This window comes from Elephas maximus, chromosome 7, assembly GCF_024166365.1.
Source record: "Elephas maximus indicus isolate mEleMax1 chromosome 7, mEleMax1 primary haplotype, whole genome shotgun sequence".
Taxonomy (NCBI): Eukaryota; Metazoa; Chordata; class Mammalia; order Proboscidea; family Elephantidae; genus Elephas; species Elephas maximus.
Window position 1 is genome coordinate 38,423,126 of NC_064825.1, and position 18,778 is coordinate 38,441,903.

The following is an 18,778-nucleotide window of genomic DNA, read 5'->3' on the forward strand; positions in this document are numbered from 1 at the left end:
TAGACAATAGATAAGTGGTAGCTTTGGTGAAGGGAAAGACGGTACACAATACTGGGGAAGCCAACACAGCTTTTACAAGGCAAGGTCATGGAAGTTCCACAGACACATCCAAGGGACTGAATTGCTCGGCTGAGAGCTGTTGGGACCACGGTCCTGGGGAACATCTAGCTCAATTGGCGTAACATAGTTTATAAAGAAAATGTTCTACATCCTACTTTGGGGAGTAGGATCTGAGGTCTTAAAAGGCTGTGAGCGGCCATCTAGGATATTCCACTGGTCTCACCCCTTCAGGAGCAAGAAGAATGAAGAAAACTAAAGATACAAGGGAAAGGTTAGTCCAAATGACTAATGGACCACATCTACCACGGCCTCCAGCAGACTGTGCCCAGTACAACTAGATGGTGCCCAGCTACCACCACTGACTGCTCTGACAGTGATCACAATAGAGGGTCCAGGCCAGAGCTGGAGAAAAATGTAGAACAAAATTCTAACTCAAAAAGAAAAACCAGACTTGAGACTGGAGAAACTCTGAAAGCACGGCTCCCGGACACCCTTTCAGCTCAGTAGTGAAGTCATTTCTGAGGTTCACCCTTCAGCCAAAGATTGGACAGGCCCATAAAACAAAATGAGACTAAAGGGGCACATGAGTCCAGGGGCAAGGACAAGAAAGCAAGAGGGGGCAGGAAAACTAGTAATAGGGAACCCAAGATTGAGAAGAGAGAGTGCTGACATGCTGTGAGGTTGTTAACCAACGTTACAAAACAATATGTGTACTAACTGTTTAATAAGAAACTAGTCCGTTCTGTAAACCTTCATCTAAAGTACAACTAAAAAAAAAAAGACAGGAAAGAAAGAAAACGCTATAATAGATGTCAGAAGAGAGTGAAACTTGCTCTTGAATGTAGAGTAGCTAAAGCGAATGGAAGAAATGGCAAAGTAAGAGAGCTGAACAGAAGAGTTCAAAGGGCAGCTCAAGAAGGCAAAGTAAAGTAGCATACTGAAATGCGCAAAGACCTGGAGTTAGAAAACCAAAAGGGGAGAACACGTTCAGCATTTCTCAAGCTAGAAGGACTAAAGAAAAAATTCAAGCCTCAAACTGCAATACTGAAGGACGCTAAGGGCAAAATATTGAATGACGCAGGAAACATCAAAAGAAGATGGAAGGAATACACAATCACTGTACTAAAAAGAATTGGTCAACGTTCAACCACTACAGGAGGTATAGCTTATAATCAAGAACCAATGATATTGAAGGAAAAAGACCAAGCTCCACTAAAGGTGAAAAACAAGGCTCCAGGAATTGATGGAATACGATTGAGATGTTTAAACAAATGGATGCAATGCTGGAACAGCTCACTCATCTATGCCAAGAAATCTGGAAGACAGCTACCTGGTCAACTGATTGGAAGAGATATGTATCTATGCCAATTCCAAAGAAAGGTGATTCAACAGAATGCAAAAATTATTTTAAAATATCATTAATATCACATGCAAGTAAAATTTTGCTGAAGATAATTCAAAAACAGTTGCAGCAGTACATTGACAGGGAACTGCCCAAAATTTCAAGCCAGATTCAAAAGAGGACATGGAATGAGGGATATCGTCGCTAATGTTAGATGGACGTTGGCTGAAAGCAGAGAATACAAAAAAGATGTTTACCTGTGTTCTATTAACTATGCAAAAGCATTAGACTGCATGAATCATAACAAATTATGGATAACATTGTGAAGAATGGGAATTCCAGAACACTTAATTATGGCTCATGGGAAATCTCTACATGGATCAAGAGGCAGTTGTTCAAACAGAAAAAGGGGATACTGTGTGGTTTAAAGTCAGGAAAGGTGTGCGTCAGGCTTGTATTCTTTCACCATACTTATTCAGTCTGTATGCTGGGCAAATAGTCCAAGAAGATGGACTAGATGAAGGAAGAATGCAGCATCAGGACTGGAGGAAGACTCATTAACAACCTTCGATATGCAGATTATACTCATTACCTTGCTTGCTGAAAGCAAAGAGGGTTTGAAGCACTTACTAACAAAGATCAAAGACTACATATTGCCTTCAGTATAGATTACATCTCAACATAAAGAAAATAAAATCCTCACAACTGGACCAATAAGCAACATTATGATAAGTGGAGAAAACAGTGAAGTTGTCAAGGATTTCATTTTACTTGGATCCACAATCAATGCCCATGGAAGCAGCAGTCAAGAAATCAAAGGACGTATTGTACTGCTCAAGTCTGCTGCAAAAGCCTTAAAAAGCAAGGATATCATTCTTAGGACCAAGGTGAGCCTGACCCAAGCCATGGCATTTTCAAACACCTCATATGCACGGGAAAGCTGGACCATGAATAAGGAAGACCGAAGAACTGATGCATTTAAATTATGGTGTTGGCGAGGAATATTGAACATGCCATGGACTGCCAGAACAAAAAAATCTGTTTTGGAAGAAGTACAACCAGAATGCTCCTTAGAAGCAAGGACAGCAAGACTTTGTCTAACATACTTTGGACATTTTATCAGGAGGGACATGTTATCAGAAGGGCATCATGCTTGGTAAAGTAGAGGGTCACCGAAAAAGAGGAAGACCCTCAACGAGATGGATTGACATAGCAGTTGCAAAGATGGGATCAAACGCATCATTGATTGCGAGGATGGCACAGGACCAGGCAATGTTTCGTTCTGTTATACATGAGGTTGCTATGAGTCAGAATCAACTCAATGGCACCTAACAACATGCGAACTGGGACAACTAACTTCCTCTAAGCCTCAGTTTCCCCTGCAGTAAAATAAGAAATATATATATAATGACCTCTAAGAATCCTTCTAGATCTGGTACTGTACATTATTAACTAATATATAAAACCAAAGAATGAAATGATAAATCCAAAATAATAGTCACCTGTGAGAGAGAAGAAAAGGGAATGATATTAGGGAGAGAGATTCAAGAAACTTCAACTGTATCTACAATATTATATTCTTCAATTCAGTGGTATAAACAGTGTTCATTATGCTGATTTCTGTACATTGGTGGCTAAAACATTTCACAACCAAGAAGAGAATCTGGAAGAATGTGTGGACAATGGTATGTAGTAAATTTTAATATAACATTTACCTTATGTATGCTAAAACATTTCAGGTTTCTTACTTACTTTCCGGATCTTCTGGATCATTTCCTTCATATTCAGCCCCCTGGATAAACTGTAAGATGTTCTGTTTAAAGAACCTCTGGGCCAGGTCCAATACATTTTCTCCATTATCATTGAAGGCTTTTAATGCTTGTGTTACACTGCTCATTCTGCTGAGTAGGAATTTAAAACAGTGAAGGTGGCCTTCCATGGCTGCTAAATGAACTATAGGTAAGACAAGGAAAAACAATTTTAAAATAGAAATTAACTTGAAAAAAGAAATAACATATTGGCTCTAATTCTTACAGGGAGATGACTATCCCTGCCCCATATAACAAGATCTTACCCTGATCAAGGAGAATAGACCTTTCTTTTATCCTGCTGCTTCTTACTCAGTCAACCTTCTAGTCATGCCAAAGCAGAGGACTAAATCACTGGATAGTTACACTTACTGTAGGTATAGACAGACCAGCTGAGGGTCACCAAAGGGCAAGCCCAAGAAAATTTTCTTAGAAACTGAAATTATGCAGTTTATAATTACAAGAGTAAATGTTTGTTGTACAAGTAAAAAATAAATAAAATTTAATATTTTGGGAATACTGGGAGAAACCAAAATAGTCATTATACAGATATGAATGATGATCTTTTTATCATTAATACACTGTAAACTCTCTGTAATTATTTATTATTTACTATATGACAAGAGAAGCCTGGTGGCGCAGTGGTTAAGAGCTTGGCTGCTAACCAAAATGTCAGTAGTTCAAATCCACCAGCCACTCCCTGGAAACCCTATGGGGCAGTTCTACTCTGTCTTATAGGGTTGCTATGAGGTCAGCTATGTACATTGAGCAAATAATTCAAGAAGCTGTGCTGTATAAAGAAGAAAAGGGCATCATAATTGGAGGAAGACTCATTAACAACCTGCGTTATGCAGATGACAAAACCTTGCTTGCTGAAAGTGAAGGGGACTTGAACCACTTACTGATAAAGATCAAAGACCAAAGCCTTCAGTGTGGATTACACTTCAACATAAAGAAATCAAAAATCCTCACAACCAGGCCAATAAGCAACACCATGATAAACGAAGAAAAGATTGAAATTGTTCAAGATTTCATTTTGGATCCACAGTCAACACTCACAGAAGCAGCAGTCAAAAAATCAAAAGCATTGAACAAATCTGCTGCAAAACACCTCTTTAAATTGTTGAAAAGCAAAGATGTCACCTTGAGGGCTAAGGTGCACCTGACCCAAGCCAGGGTGTTTTCAATTGCCTCATATGCATTTGAAAACTGGACCACGAATAAGGAAGACCAAAGAAGAACCAAAGCTTTTGAATTATGGCATTGGTGAAGAATGTTGAATATACCATGGACTGCCAAAAGAACAAACAAATCTGTCTTGGAAGAAGTATAACCAGAATGCTCCTTAGAAGCAAGGATGGCAAGACTACATCTCACATACTTTGGACATGTTATCAGGAGGGATCAGTCCCTGGAGAAGGACATCATGCTTGGTATAGTAGGGGGTCAGAGAAAAAGAGGAAGACCCTCAACGAGATGGATGGACACAGTGGTTACAACAATGGGCTCAAGCACAGCAACAATTGTGAGGATGGCATAGGACCAGGCGGTGTTTCATTCTCTTGTACATACAGTTACTATGAGTTGGAACCAACTGGACGGTACCTAACAACTAACAACATGAGTTGGAATCAACTGGACGGCAGTGGGTTTGGGGTTTTTTTGGTTTATATGACAAGAAGCCTGGATCAAAACAGCAGACTAAGCACACACGTCTACCTCACCATTTCCATTCTAATCCTTGAAACTAGTAGAAAAGAATTTTTAAAACCATAAGGGACTAGAAGAATAAACAAGAAGGACATGAACAGACAAGAACGGTAAGGAATTCCTAAAAAAAAAAAAACTGGAAGAGGCTAAGAGAGAGCCACAACCCAAAACCTGCAAAAATCAGGTATGGTTCTAGCGGTTTTACAAGTTTAGAGATGATGATTACAAAGAAGAGGAAAGTCTTACACCTCTTTGGAAGTGACCATTTAGGAAATAAGCCTACACCAATATGCTGACCTTGACTGTGAAGAGGCAGGGCAGTTCCCAAATGGCCAGTATGACCCAGAAGAAAGAAGAAGCTCCCAATGCCCAGAAAATAAGTTGCGGGCACACACCACTCTACATTTGCTTAACTGCCGTTCCCACTAAAAAACTCCCCCTGAAACTCCAAACTTCTCAGTCTCATCATGTACACTTAGATGTCTCACAGTATTTCCAACATAACATGTCAGAAACTGAACTCATTATCGCCCTCCCATACATTTTCCTTACATATTCTTCACCCCCATCTCAGTTAATAGAAATTCCATGGAAAGGGTAGATCTACTCTGTCCTACATGGTTGCCATGAGTCAGAATCGACTCCACGGCATACAGCAACATCCTTTCCATGTTGTTTAGGCTAAAAGCCTTGGAGCCATCCTTGACTCCTCTTTCTGTCACCACATCTAAACCATCAGCAACTCCTGATGGTTTAATCTTCAAAAAATACACAGAACCAAACTAAGTCTCACTATCTTTGCTAAATTATTTCATTAGGTTCCTAACTGTTCTCCTTATTTCTGTCCTAGCTACCCCCACACCCTTACTACCATCCATTATCAACATAACAGCCAGAACGATCCTCTTAAACCTAAGTCAGATCCTGCGTTCAAAACCCTCCAATGGCCCCTGTTACTCCTCTGACCTCATCCTCTGTTACTCACCCCCTCATTCCTTCTGTTCCAACCACACTCAATTTGCTGTTACTACTTGCTATTGGAGCCCTGGTGGCACAGTGGGTAAGAGCTCAGCTGCTAACCAAAGGTCAGCAGTTCAAGTCTACCAACCACTCCTTGGAAATGATATGGGGCAGTTCTACTCTGTCCTATAGAATCGCTATAAGTCAGAATCGAAGGCAACAGGTTCCCTTCCCTGCTCACTCAATTTTAAACTTCAACCCCTCTACTTCAACTCCCTCAGCCCTTCACTACTTTGTATTTCCAAACACATATCGTTCTTTAAAATAATATATATTTGCCTATTCATTTTAGTTATTTTCTGTCTCTACCATTATCTCCCCATGAAGGCAGGGACTTTGCTTTATTTGCTGTGATATTCCTAGCACCTAGAAGAGCAACTGGCACATAGTAGGTTCTTAATAAATATATGCCAAATTAGTATTTTTTTTTGAACGTAGGTAGTCTGGGCTCTAAAGCCACACTCTTTACTTCTACATTATACTGTTATAAAGAATACTATATACACGGTTATAAAATAACTATACATATTTAAAGAAATAAAATATTTTTTTTTAATGAGCAGGCAAAAAGAGACCAACAAAAATGACCAGGTATATTTGATAGAGAACTAAACAAAAAAAATTTGTTGTTGTTGTATTTTAGATGAAGGTTTACAGAAAAAACTAGCTTCTCATTAAACAGTTAGTACACATATTGTTTTATGACATTGGTTAACAGCCCCATGACATGTCAATACTCCCCCTTCTCGGCCTTGGTTCTCCATTATCAGCTTTCTTGTCCCCTCCTGCATTGTAGTCCTTGCCCCTGGGCTGATGTGCCCCTCTAGTCTAGTTTTGTTTTATGGGCCTGTCTAACCCCTGGATGAAGGGTGAACCTCAGGAGTGACTTCATTACTGAGCCAAAAGGGTGTCCAGAGACCATACTCTCAGGGTTTCTCCAGTCTCTGTCAGGCCAGTAAGTCTGGTCTTCTTTAAATAAAAGAAAAAAATTTTATTGAAAAATATAACCATCAAAATTTGAAACTTAGTGGGATCTCAGATGAGAGAGTGGAGGGGGTTAGAAGCTGGCGAAATGGACACGAAAAGAGAGAGTGGAGGGAAAGAGCGGGCTGTCTCATTAAAAAAAAAAAAAATTTTTTTTTTTTTGGAGGGGGGAGAGTAATTGGGAGCGTGTAGCAAGGTGTATATGGGTTTTTGGGTGAGAGATTGACTTCATTTGTAAACTTTCACTTAAAACACAATAAAAATTATTTAAAAAAAAAAACTTAGTAGGGTCTCCACTTTCCATAGGATTAATGCCTATTGTAATTTTTCAAATAAACTGTCATGCTATGAGCTAAACATTTTTTTAAATCTGTTTGAAAGCATTAGAGAGGTGCTACGGCAGTGAATAATTATGGGGCCAAGATTCAGGAAGATAAGAAAACCCAGAGAGGTAAGCCTGATATTTAGGCCACTTTTTTTCCTAGTCACCTGCCAATCCAAAAAGAGGCAGCTGAAGGGCTGAGAAGCTGAGCAGAGCTCTCAAAGGATTCAAGGAGCTTCAGATACCACAAGAAAAGGGACCCCTGGTAAACCTGCCAGGCTGGGGCTGGAACCCAAAGGGCTATACCCTAGAACTCAGGGGGAATAAAAAATACCCCAAAAACCCATAATATAGGTATATATCATAGATATGCATATACATTAGAAAAGAAAACATAAAACTGGCAACATTTTCAGATTTTATACTGAGAAAATCTAAGGCTCTACAGATAAATCACGTGAGTTAGTTTAGTAAGATTGCTAGACACCACAATCAATCATATTTTTACATAAGACTCTGAAATACTTTTAAATACCATTTATAAATGCCACAAAAATTAAATAACAATTAAAATACCCAACAGAGGAAATGTAACACCTCTACACAGAAAGCTACAAAGTGTTACTGACAGAAATTAAAAAAGATCTAAATAAGTGGCAGGATATGCTACGATTATGAACCAGAAGATCCAATATAATAATGTCGGCTCAAATCAATCCTCAAATCAATCTATAAATTGAAAAAATCCCAACCAAACTCCCAGCAGTTTTTGGTAAAAATTTACAAGCTGATTCTACGTGAAAACTGCAAAGGATCAAGAAGAGCCAAAACAACCTCGAAGAAGAATAGCAAAGTAGGAGAGCCTCCCTTCCTAAAATCCGAGACTTATAAAGCTACAGTAATTAAGCTGGCACAAGGACAAACAGACCCAAAGTACAAAACAGAGAGTCCAAAAACAAATCCACACATACATGGTGCCAATATATGGCACAAAGGTGCCAATCGCAAACCATTAAGGGAAGTTACAGTCTTTTAAATATCAACATGTACAGCTGTGTCAACCAGACAGTCACATGAAACCAAAAATGAAACTTGACCCCTACCTTGCATTATACACAAAAAAAAGTCAGTTCCATGTTTTTCCATGTGGGTCAGGATCTAAATGTGAAAGTAAAACAATAAAACCTCTACAACACAGAAGAATGTCTCCATGACCAAAGAGCAGAGAAAACTTTTTTTTTTTAAAGACAGACAACCCAATGGAGAAACTGGTAGAAGATTTGAATCATTACTTCACAAAGGAAGAAACCAAATGGCCAATAAGCATATGAAAAGCTGTTCAACACCATTAGTCATCAAGAAATGTAAATTAAAACTGGTGGGGTAATGGTTAAGCTTATGGTTGCTAATCAAAAGGTTGGCGGCTCAAATCCACCAATGACTCCTTGGAAACTCTATAGGGCAGCTCTACTCTTTCCTATTGGGTCGCTATGAGTCAGAATCAACTTGAAGGCAACGGGTTTGGTTTGGTTTTGGTATATACCCATCAGAATGATTAAAATTAAAAAGACTAATAAGAACAAGGAAACCCCAGTGGCGTAGTGGTTAAATGCTATGGCTGCTAACCAAAAGGTCGGCAGTTCGGATCCACCAGGTGCTCCTTGGAAACCCTATGAGGCAGTTCTACTCTGTCCTATAGGGTCGCTATGAGTTGGAATCGACTTGACGGCAACAGGTTTGGTTTAATAAGAACAAATGCTAATAAGAAAAGTAGAGCAACTGAAACTTTTATACATGCTAGTGGGTATGTAAATTTGTAGGAAAAGCAAAAGAAACCAGACACAAAAGAATGCTAATGTATGGTTTTATTCTATAAAATACAAAAAGAAAAAACTAGTTTTTGGTGTTAGAAGTCAAGGTAGTGATTAACTTTGGAGGGTGGCAGTAATGGGGAGAGGACATGAGGAGAACCTGAGTGTTAGTAACAGCCTATTTCTGGATCTGGGGGATGGTTATAGAAAAATGTTCGTTTGTGAAAATTCAATGAACTGCACACTTGAATTGGGCACTTCTCTGTATGCATGTTAAATTTCCATTAAAAAATTTCCTTTTTAAAAAAACAAAAAAGTTTTTAAAAATGAAAAAGGGCAAAATGGAGTATTTTTCAGGTAAATAAAAATTGAGAGTTTATACCAACAGTCCCTCGCTAAAGGATCACTAAAGGATGTACTTCAGAAAGAAGCAAAAGGGCCCTGAAGGAAGTGTGAAGGGATGAGAGATAAAGCCAGGAAACTAGGTAAGAATCAAGGTATGAAGGGTCCAGCATGCCAAGCTAAGGAATTAAAGCTTCCAAGGGATCCATGGAGTTTTAAGTAGCAAAGTCACTTGATCAGACCTGTCCACACCATTCTGCCTGGCCTTCTCCTTCATTTTGTTTGGTTTTTAATATTTCTTTAAAATATAATTCAAGTACTTTCAATAATCCTCATTCTTACCTCACTGGGATCTGAATTTCTACAGCAGTTACTTTCTGCATCACTCCCGTGAGCCTTAGCTCATGGTGCCTTATATTGCTACTTTTAGAAAAAGAAAGGGTATTTACAGCCTAGGTCTCAACTATTCAGTTGACTGCAGACCAGACAATGACAGTTAGCAAATTAACTCAAATGCATTTGTGTCCTCTATTTACTGTTGAAAAAAAAAAAAAGGTTGTTGTGTGGGGCAGACAGATATGAAGTTAGAAAATAACACTAGCCAGCAGAGGAAGGAAACAGCTGGTAGGAAGAAAGATTCCAAGTTTAATTTTGCCAGTTCCTCTTTTGCTGATATAGTTCCAGAAGAAAAAAAAGAAATTAATCACATGTTAAAAGACAAACAGCAAAGTTTGAGATGGGTATGTACATGGGAAAGGAGCCCTGGTGGCACAATGGTTGAGCATTTGGCTACTAACCAAAGGTTGGCAATTCGAATCCACCAGCCACTCCATGGGAGAAAGATGTGGCAAAAAATGTGTACACTCTTGGAAACCCTATGAGGCAGTTCTACTCTGTTCTATAGGGTCACTATGAGTCGGAATCGACTTGATGGCAATGAGTCTTTTTTATATAACATGACTAGATTTTATGATTAAAAAAATGTGCATGTTGTCATATTTACTACTTTCATTTTATGACGGACTAACAGAATGATGATAGTTTAAATTCCTTAAATGTGTACAAACATTAAAAAGTTACATTAATGAAAATCCAAAATATTTGCTTTTTTTGCATACCTGGAAGGTTTCCATTGTAGTCAACGTCTTCTACACCACAACCCCATTTAACAAGGAGTTGCAAACAGCCAAGCCGCCCATGAAAAGCTGCATAATGTACAGGTCTCCATTCTCTCTTATCAGCCACACTAGGATCCTAGAGGTAACATTCACAAGGATTCAGTTTTCTTCCACTTTGTAAGGAAACATGAAGCCTACGTTTAATTCTACAAAGGAGAATCTGAGGCTGTTCTTAAAACTTAATGGCAAACACTAAATAGAAATAGTGAACCTAACAAAAATGTAAACTGCAACCGTTAATGAGAACATATGCATTAGTAAGATGCTACTGAAATTTTTAAAAAGTCTATTTTAAAATGAAGTCATAAAATCACATAAAATAGTCTGTAAAAAAAAACTTAGTCATTTTGCTCGTCACAATTTCTTGGCCCATAAAATGAGAGAGATGGATTAAGTAATCAAATATATCCTTGAGATTATAAACAAAGAGTTAATGAAAAAATATTTAATAGGTCTTCCACTGATTTTCTAACTATAGAAGCATCAATTTTTAGTATAATATCCTCAAAATTGGCAATTGCTTTCTTAAAAGAAGTTGTTTTTTACAACCACTAAGTAGGGTCACTATGAGTTGGAGTCAACTTGACAGCAACAGGTTTTAGGTAATATTAAAAATAAATATTGCGATGAGTACTGGGTCTGGGTGAAATGAAGTTTCTAGAGATATAAACCACTTTCTAAATTACTAGTGCATGAGATAAAAGAATTACAAAAGAAACACACATGTAGAAACAGAAAATTACAAAGATTTGCAATCTCCTTGTTAAAATTTATTTGGAAGCTTCAGAATCTTCCCACTTAAACTCTGAATTGACACAAAGAATGCAAAGTCCCTGAAATGTTTTATACTACTGAACTGCTTTCTTGGGAGATTAATCTCATTGTTTTGAAGTTCATCTGAATTACTGCTTCCATATTTAAAGATGAAAAAGTTAAAGAGGAAGATTAAATTGCTTCCCCAAAGTCATGTAAGGGATTTAAAACACCAGGAAGATATAACCAGACTACGAAATGCTATTCCATCTATACAGTTACATGTTTTCACATATTAACAGGAACCCCTCACCACTCCATTTCGGAGCATTATTTGTAAAGTGAAAGAATGTCCATGAGTTGCAGCAAGATGTAAAGGATTGCATCCACGGTCATCCTGAGCTGACAAATTTGCTCCGTTGATTATAAGAGCCTATAAGTAGAGAAAACAGAATTTGTGTTTACATGAGTATAGACATTAATTTATAAATGCAGATGTGGATTACTTAAAGGCAGGCAATTTACTATCTACAGCTTAATTATTACATATGTATTTATATATGTGCTACAGGAAAAGCGTGAGAAATTCTTAGCTAATCCTACGAAAATGTTGAGGGCATTCTGAACCTTGCCTAACGGTCATTTATAATATAATACCTGATTTAACATTCTGATTTGAGCATATACATACAATATATAAGGCACACTTTTCATAAGTATGGATTAATAACTACTAAGTTAAATACTAATGCTAAGTTAAAACTGAAATTTAAATTCTACTATTTCAAAAGCAGAAACTTTTATTAACTGGGTTTTGAATGCAATAAAAGGATTTCATTATTAAATTAACTAGCTCTATAAGGGGGAGGGAGAGAGCTTGCACTCGGGAAAAGGAAAAGGCAGGGGGTGGTGACATTCCTCAATAAGATAGTCCCTACAAAGGAAGAGACAGGGGGTGGTGACATCCCTCAATAAGAACAGGAAGAGGCAGGGGGTGGTGACATTCCTCAATAAGACAGTCCCTACAAAGGAAGAGACAGGGGGTGGTGACATTCCTCAGTAAGATGGTCCCTACATAGTTAAACTTCAAGCCAAGGAAATGATCTTTACAGGGGTCCTTAATTCGATAAAGTCCTTAAATTGATGAAGTCCCTAACTTGATAAGGTCCCTAACTTGGTAATTAAACCTTAAGCCAAGGAAATGGTCTCCATAGGGGGTCCTGTCCTGGCTGTTAAATGTTAACAGAAAGATATAAGAGACAAGAAGGGTATAAAACCCTAAGAAAACTATCGGGACACTCAGATTCTTTCTCTACCTGAGCAGCCCACTTGAGGCTTCCTAGTCAAGTGTACTTTTACTACTAACCCTCTGCTTGCTAATAAACCTCTGCTCTCTTGGCACTATTTGTCTCAGTGTTTCAATTCTTTCCTACACCAAAGACAAGAACCGAGGCCATTCTCCGGTAACAGCTCTAAGTTCCAAATCAAGGAGTCCTGGTGGCACAACAGTTAAGCACTCAGCTGCTAACTGAAATTCAAAACCATCAGCAGCTCTGAAGGAGAAAGACCTGACAATAAATACGCTCCCTTAAAGATTACAGCCTAGAAAACCCTATGGGGAAGTTCTACTCTGTCCCATGGGGCCGTTGTTAGTCAAAAATCAACTCGTAACAAGTTCCAAGTCAAGCTTCTGAAATTCCATCTAAATGTGCAAATCGCTCAGTTTCTGCAAATAGGTTATATCATATATATGTAGCGCACACCTCTATGTAATACATGGAGTAACTGGTTTAAAGGAATTCATATTTTTAGTTTTTTCTACCTCAGCCTTTTTTTATTAACCAGCTGACATTTAACAGTATATCAACAAAAGTTTACTCAGTCTAATTCCTATCAAGAGTTGTAGGAATAATAGTCTCCATGATTGTGTCTGACTCCCATAATTACTCAACAACCATCATAAGCTATACACTGAGTGCTTACTCTGTAAAAGTCATTATGAAGAATATGAAGATACATCATCAAATTAGAGAATTAGGACATAAACAGAGACAAAGATAATCAACTATACAAAGCAGTCCTTGACGAGCAAACAACTACATAGTCTAGTACAAAAAAAAGCACCACAAAAACTCTGAGAAGGAAGAGATCACTTTGAGGAAGGGAAGGATAATCAAGGCAGGAGTGGTTTGAAATAACGATTGGAGGGAGAGAAGTATCAGGTAAAGTTGCATTTAACCCTGATGCCCTCTGCAGTTACTATTGTATGTTCTCCTTCCTTTTACCGTCTAGCTTCTTAAATTAATACCTCAACACCCCAATTTCAAATTCACCAGCAAACTGGTTGCCATCTTTCCCAGTGCACAGAAATACACCTAACCTCCCTCCCTGTAGTGAGTTCTCATCCACCAAGTTCAATGGCCTTTCCTTAAGATGATTTGCCTTAGATTTTTCCTGCATCTGATGCTCTGCCAACCTTCTTTAACATCTTCTTTCACCTCCACAGCCTTTATTGATCCTGACCTTTCTTCTCTGAATTCTTTACTCATTTCTCTGCTTCCTCCCATCCCTACTATTAACATTCTTCAACATTAAATCCTCAACTCTTTATACCCTCCCCTATACTTTATTACTTATAACCTCCTAAAATCTTTGTCTTCAGCCCCCTTTTTCAACTGCCTGGACTTTCTCTACCTGGATGACCTACAGGCTCCTTAAACTCAACATGTGCCAAATTGAACTCAACATCTTTTTCTTCAAACCTCCCTTGCCTTTTTGATTGCCTATTTATATCCACGGTGTATAATGATCTGTCATTCTGACTCAAACTTTAAATTTTCATTACACTCTGTCGATGTCTGCATTGCAAATGTGTTGAATCATTTTCTTTCTGGGGTGTATTAATTACTTTTGTGTGTGGCCTTTCTAGCCATGGTCTTGTAACTCCCACCCAGGTGATTGTGTGATAAGGTAACTGTGGCCTACAATGGGATTAGCCAGTTTTGTCTTAAAAGAGAGCCAATTCCACAGCAGAAAGGAGGAACCCACCACCAACAAGGAAGGAGAGATCCAGCAGCAGAGACCTGTCAGCAGGAGACATAGTGGTGAGCTTCCTGGCCCATGGAGAGAGAGAGAGCTGAGTGCCTTTGGGCAGAGACTGAGAGCCAAGGAGAGGCGTGCCTGCTAGCATGGCTGGGGAGAGGCTATCCCGATGGAAGAATTGTATTCTGAGTGTTCTTGAGCCTGAATTGTAACTGTTACTTCCCTAATAAACCCCACAATTGTGAGTACGGTCTGTGAGTTCGGTGAGGCCGTTGCAACGAATTATTGAATCTAGCAGAGGGCTCTGGGAGGGACCGTTGGTGTCAGAATTAGTAAAGGGGCCATGTCTGACCTCTGTCTCACAGGAAATCAGCCTTGGGCTGTTGATCTTGATTCTCCTTTCTTCTTGTGAAGTAAGAGGAGGTCAGACACTGCCCTCAAGCCGTTTTTACACCTTCCCTCTGCCGCCACCTAATTTCACCCTAGTGATTACAGCAAGTCTCCTAACTGGTCTTCTTGCCTCCAAATTCTCTCTTCATCTCAGTTAACATGGTGCTAAAATAATTTCCTGAAATACAGACTTCATAACCTCATTTACTTGTTAATGCCCATGTGCACTATGTTGTATATCTGGGGACCTGTAAACCAGTCACCATCAACTCAGCTTCAGCTCATGGTGACCCCAAGTATGTTACAGTAGAACTGTGCTCCATAGACTGATTTTTCATAAGTAGATCCAGGCCTTTCTCCCTAGGCACCTCTATGTGGACTTGAACCTCCAACCTTTTGCATTAACCATTTGCACCATGGGGTACATGCATAAAAACTTTCTTTCCTATATGATTTAATCCAAACTCTTTATTCTCCTTCAAAGACATTTTACAAATCTGGCCCACCCAAACTTAGCTCATAATAGTCTACAACCCAAACCATCCAAACTCAGTCAAACTAATATAATGGGATATCCCCTGAACATATCACATTTTTCAAATTTCGGGCCCTCACACAGAAGTAGAGGTTAATAGAACAAAGTCTAGGTTCAAAATCCTGGCTCTGTCACTTACTTAGGCACGGTACTTAAACTCTCTGAATCTGTTTCCTCATCTGTAAAAAGGTGAACTCATAGGATTGTTGTATTAAATGAGATGATGCATGGAAGACTGTGACTGACACATAATAAATGTTCAATAAATGACAAACATTATTTATATTTGCTACTAACATATCCTCTACCTATAATGCTTTCTCATTATTTCCCGCTTTAAAATCAACCCATTCTTCTAGGCTTAGCTGAAGTTATGTCCTCCATTAATGATTCCTCTACTTTCTCCTGAATTGTACAGTTGTTCTCATCTACGCTTTTCATTAGAACCTTAATCCTAGACTGTATTGTTTTTTAACTTACTAGGTAGAGGTCCTATCATTCTGAACAAAACCTCATCTTACAGGCAGGGACTGTTTGCTTATACAATTTTGTATATAAATAGACTAGTCTATTTCAGTATAGTAATTAAATCTAGTTGCTTTAGTAAACTAGACTCTGCCACATATGGGTATGTTTCCCTATATAGGAAATACATTAAATAAGGAATTTCAGGCATGGCAAGCTATAAAGGAAAAAATCGGGGGATTTTCCTCATTCCTAAATAAGGAATGTATGTCAGGGTTGTATCCTTTCACCATACCTATTCAATCTGTATGCTGAGCAAATAATCTGAGAAGCTGGACGGGGCATCAGGATTGGAGGAAGATTCATCAACAACCTGCATCCTACAGATGACACAACCTTGCTTGCTGGAAGTGAAGAGGACTTGAAGCACTTACTGACGAAGATCAAAGATCACAGCCTTCAGTATGGATTATACCTCAACATAAAGAAAACAAAAATCCTCACAACTGGACCAATAAGCAATATCATGATAAACAGAGAAAGATTGAAGTTGTCAAGGATTTCATTTTACTTGGATCCACAATCAACGCTTATGGAAGCAGCAGTCAGGAAATCAAAAGATGCATTGCATTGGGCAAATCTCTTGCAAAAGACCACTTTAAAGTGTTGAAAAGCAAAGACGTCACCTTGAAGACTAAGGTGCGCCTGACCCAAGCCATGGTATTTTCAAGCACTTCATATGCATGTGAAAGCTAGACGATGAATAAGGAAGACCGAAGAAGAATTGATGTCTTTGAATTGTGGTGTTGGAGAAGAATATTGAATATACCATGGACTGCCAAAAGAACAAACAAATCTCTTCTGGAGGAAGCGTGACCAGAATGCTGCTTGGAAGCTAGGATGGCTTTGGACATGTTGTCAAGCGGGATTAATCCCTGGAGGAGGACATCATGCTTGGTAAAATAGAGGGTCAACAAAAAAGAAGACCCTCAATGAGACGGACTGACACAGTGGCTGCAAACAGTGGGCTTAAGCATAACAATGATTGTGAAGATGGTGCAGGACCGGACAGTGTTTCGCTCTGTTGTACACAGGGTCGCTATGAGTCAGAACCAACACAATGGGACCTAACAACAACACAACAACAACAAATAAGGAATGTGGCATTCTTCAAAACAACCCAAACGAATAGGAAACTACTTCATCATATAAGATCTGATCTCATATTATTTAAGTGGATAGTTGGTACCACAATATCAGAGTCATGGAGTACAGTAAGTTCTTGTTTAGAACATATAATTTAAACTAAGAAATCAAATAATTAGAATGATACTTTAGCAAAGAATGGTCTACACTAAAGTAATTAAACTTAATGAATAAAACAAAAAGTAACTGAAGTTAGTTATTATACCTGCATACAAGCATCCTGACCCCTGATTGCAGCTATGTGAGCTGCTGTCCAACCTCTCGTAGTTACTTCTGTGATATTGGCTCCATGCCAGAGCAGCCAATGAAGACACTAAATTAAGAAAATAACCATGTTAATAAGTAATATGGCAGATATTTTTTAAATTTAGTATATTTTAATGAAATTCCCAGCGCAGCTTGAAAGGCATCATAAGTAAATGAGGGGGACCAGGTGTTACAAAAGCAAAAGCACAATAAAAAATGGTAGCCAACACTTGGCCTCACTGTTGGATGAACAACAAAGAGTACTGGGATCTGTGGAACATGGGAGGCCACATTCTTTGTCTACAAGGTGCAGATGCCACTCAATTCCAGCCAGTTATTGCTGTGACGGAAATGCAGATCCAATGTCGGAAAATCTTCTGTTTGACCAATACTATGCAAGCCAAGCAAAACACACCTGTAAGCCAAATTCATTCAAGGGCTACCAATTTGTAACCTCTGACACAGATCTTAAAATAGGTCCAGAAGCTTCCATATCAGAGCAGGAACTGTTGTTTGAATGATAAAAAAAATTAAAAATAAAAATTAAGTGGCTAAAAAAAAAAAGAAGAGTCAGATACATCTAAATTTAAGAAGTTTAAAAATCCAACTAAGTCTCAATATAATATAGTATGGTACTTAGAAGTCTGTGTCACGTATGATCTTACCATCTTTATGTTATATGTTTAAGTTCGTAGATTCTACCTTCAAGGAGTTTCTTTGCCTTTAAAAGAGTTGATCGCATAATTGGGATACGCTGTCATTATAAGTCATAGCCGTATCATTTATAGGAAAGGTTTGTAGTTTAGAGATCATTTTCCCGCCATGGAGATTAATGGCCAATAAAATATTTTTTTAAATATTCAACAAATATTTATAGTGATTCTATTAGGTGCTGGAAATCCTAGTGGTATAGTGGTAAGTGCTATGGCTGCTAACCAAAAGTCTGCAGTTCGACTCCACGAGGCACTCCTTGAAACCTCTATGGGGCAGTTCTACTCTGTCCTATAGGTTTGCTATGAGTCAGAATCAGCTTGACGGCAATGGGCTTGGTTTTGTTTTTTTTTTGTTATTATGTGCTAAGAATTGTTCTAGGTGTTGGAGATACGGAGTAAACAAAGTTTCTCTTCTCCTGTAGGTCATGTTCTAGTAGGGCAAGACAGGCAATGGACATATAAAAATATATACGATGTCAAAATCTATGATGAAAAAGGAAGCAGCGTTAGAGGATACAGGTGACTATGTGGTGGGATACGGTCCTACCACTAAAAGCAAATTTTTTTTACCTATAAAAATAACAAACTAAAAAGGCTGACAATATCCAGTGATGGCCAAGTTTAGGGGGAATAGTCATTCTTACACACCGCAGGTGGTAATGTAAAGAAGTACAATATTTTTGCTACTCAAAAGGATCCATCAAAATTTAAAATATATGTATGCTGATAATCTTTGATCCAACAATTCTACTCCAAATATATATCCTAAAAAAACACTGAAGTACACAAAGGTATATGTCACAAGGATGCTCCAATGGCACTTTGTTAATAATAGTAAAAAGCTCAAAATG

At 38.4% G+C, this 18,778-nt stretch overlaps 1 protein-coding gene across 1 annotated transcript in view; it reads right to left on the bottom strand.

Moving 5' to 3' along the window:
- ANKRD42 (ankyrin repeat domain 42) overlaps nt 1–18,778 on the bottom strand; it is a gene marked incomplete at its 5' end in the record, with an annotated part of 101,595 nt that overhangs the window by 69,290 nt on the left and 13,527 nt on the right. Inside the window, 4 exons of the mRNA XM_049889758.1 lie at nt 3,155–3,355; nt 10,518–10,653; nt 11,644–11,763; nt 17,174–17,281. Coding sequence (XP_049745715.1) covers nt 3,155–3,355; nt 10,518–10,653; nt 11,644–11,763; nt 17,174–17,281 — 565 coding nt within the window. The remainder of the gene's footprint in view (nt 1–3,154; nt 3,356–10,517; nt 10,654–11,643; nt 11,764–17,173; nt 17,282–18,778) is intronic.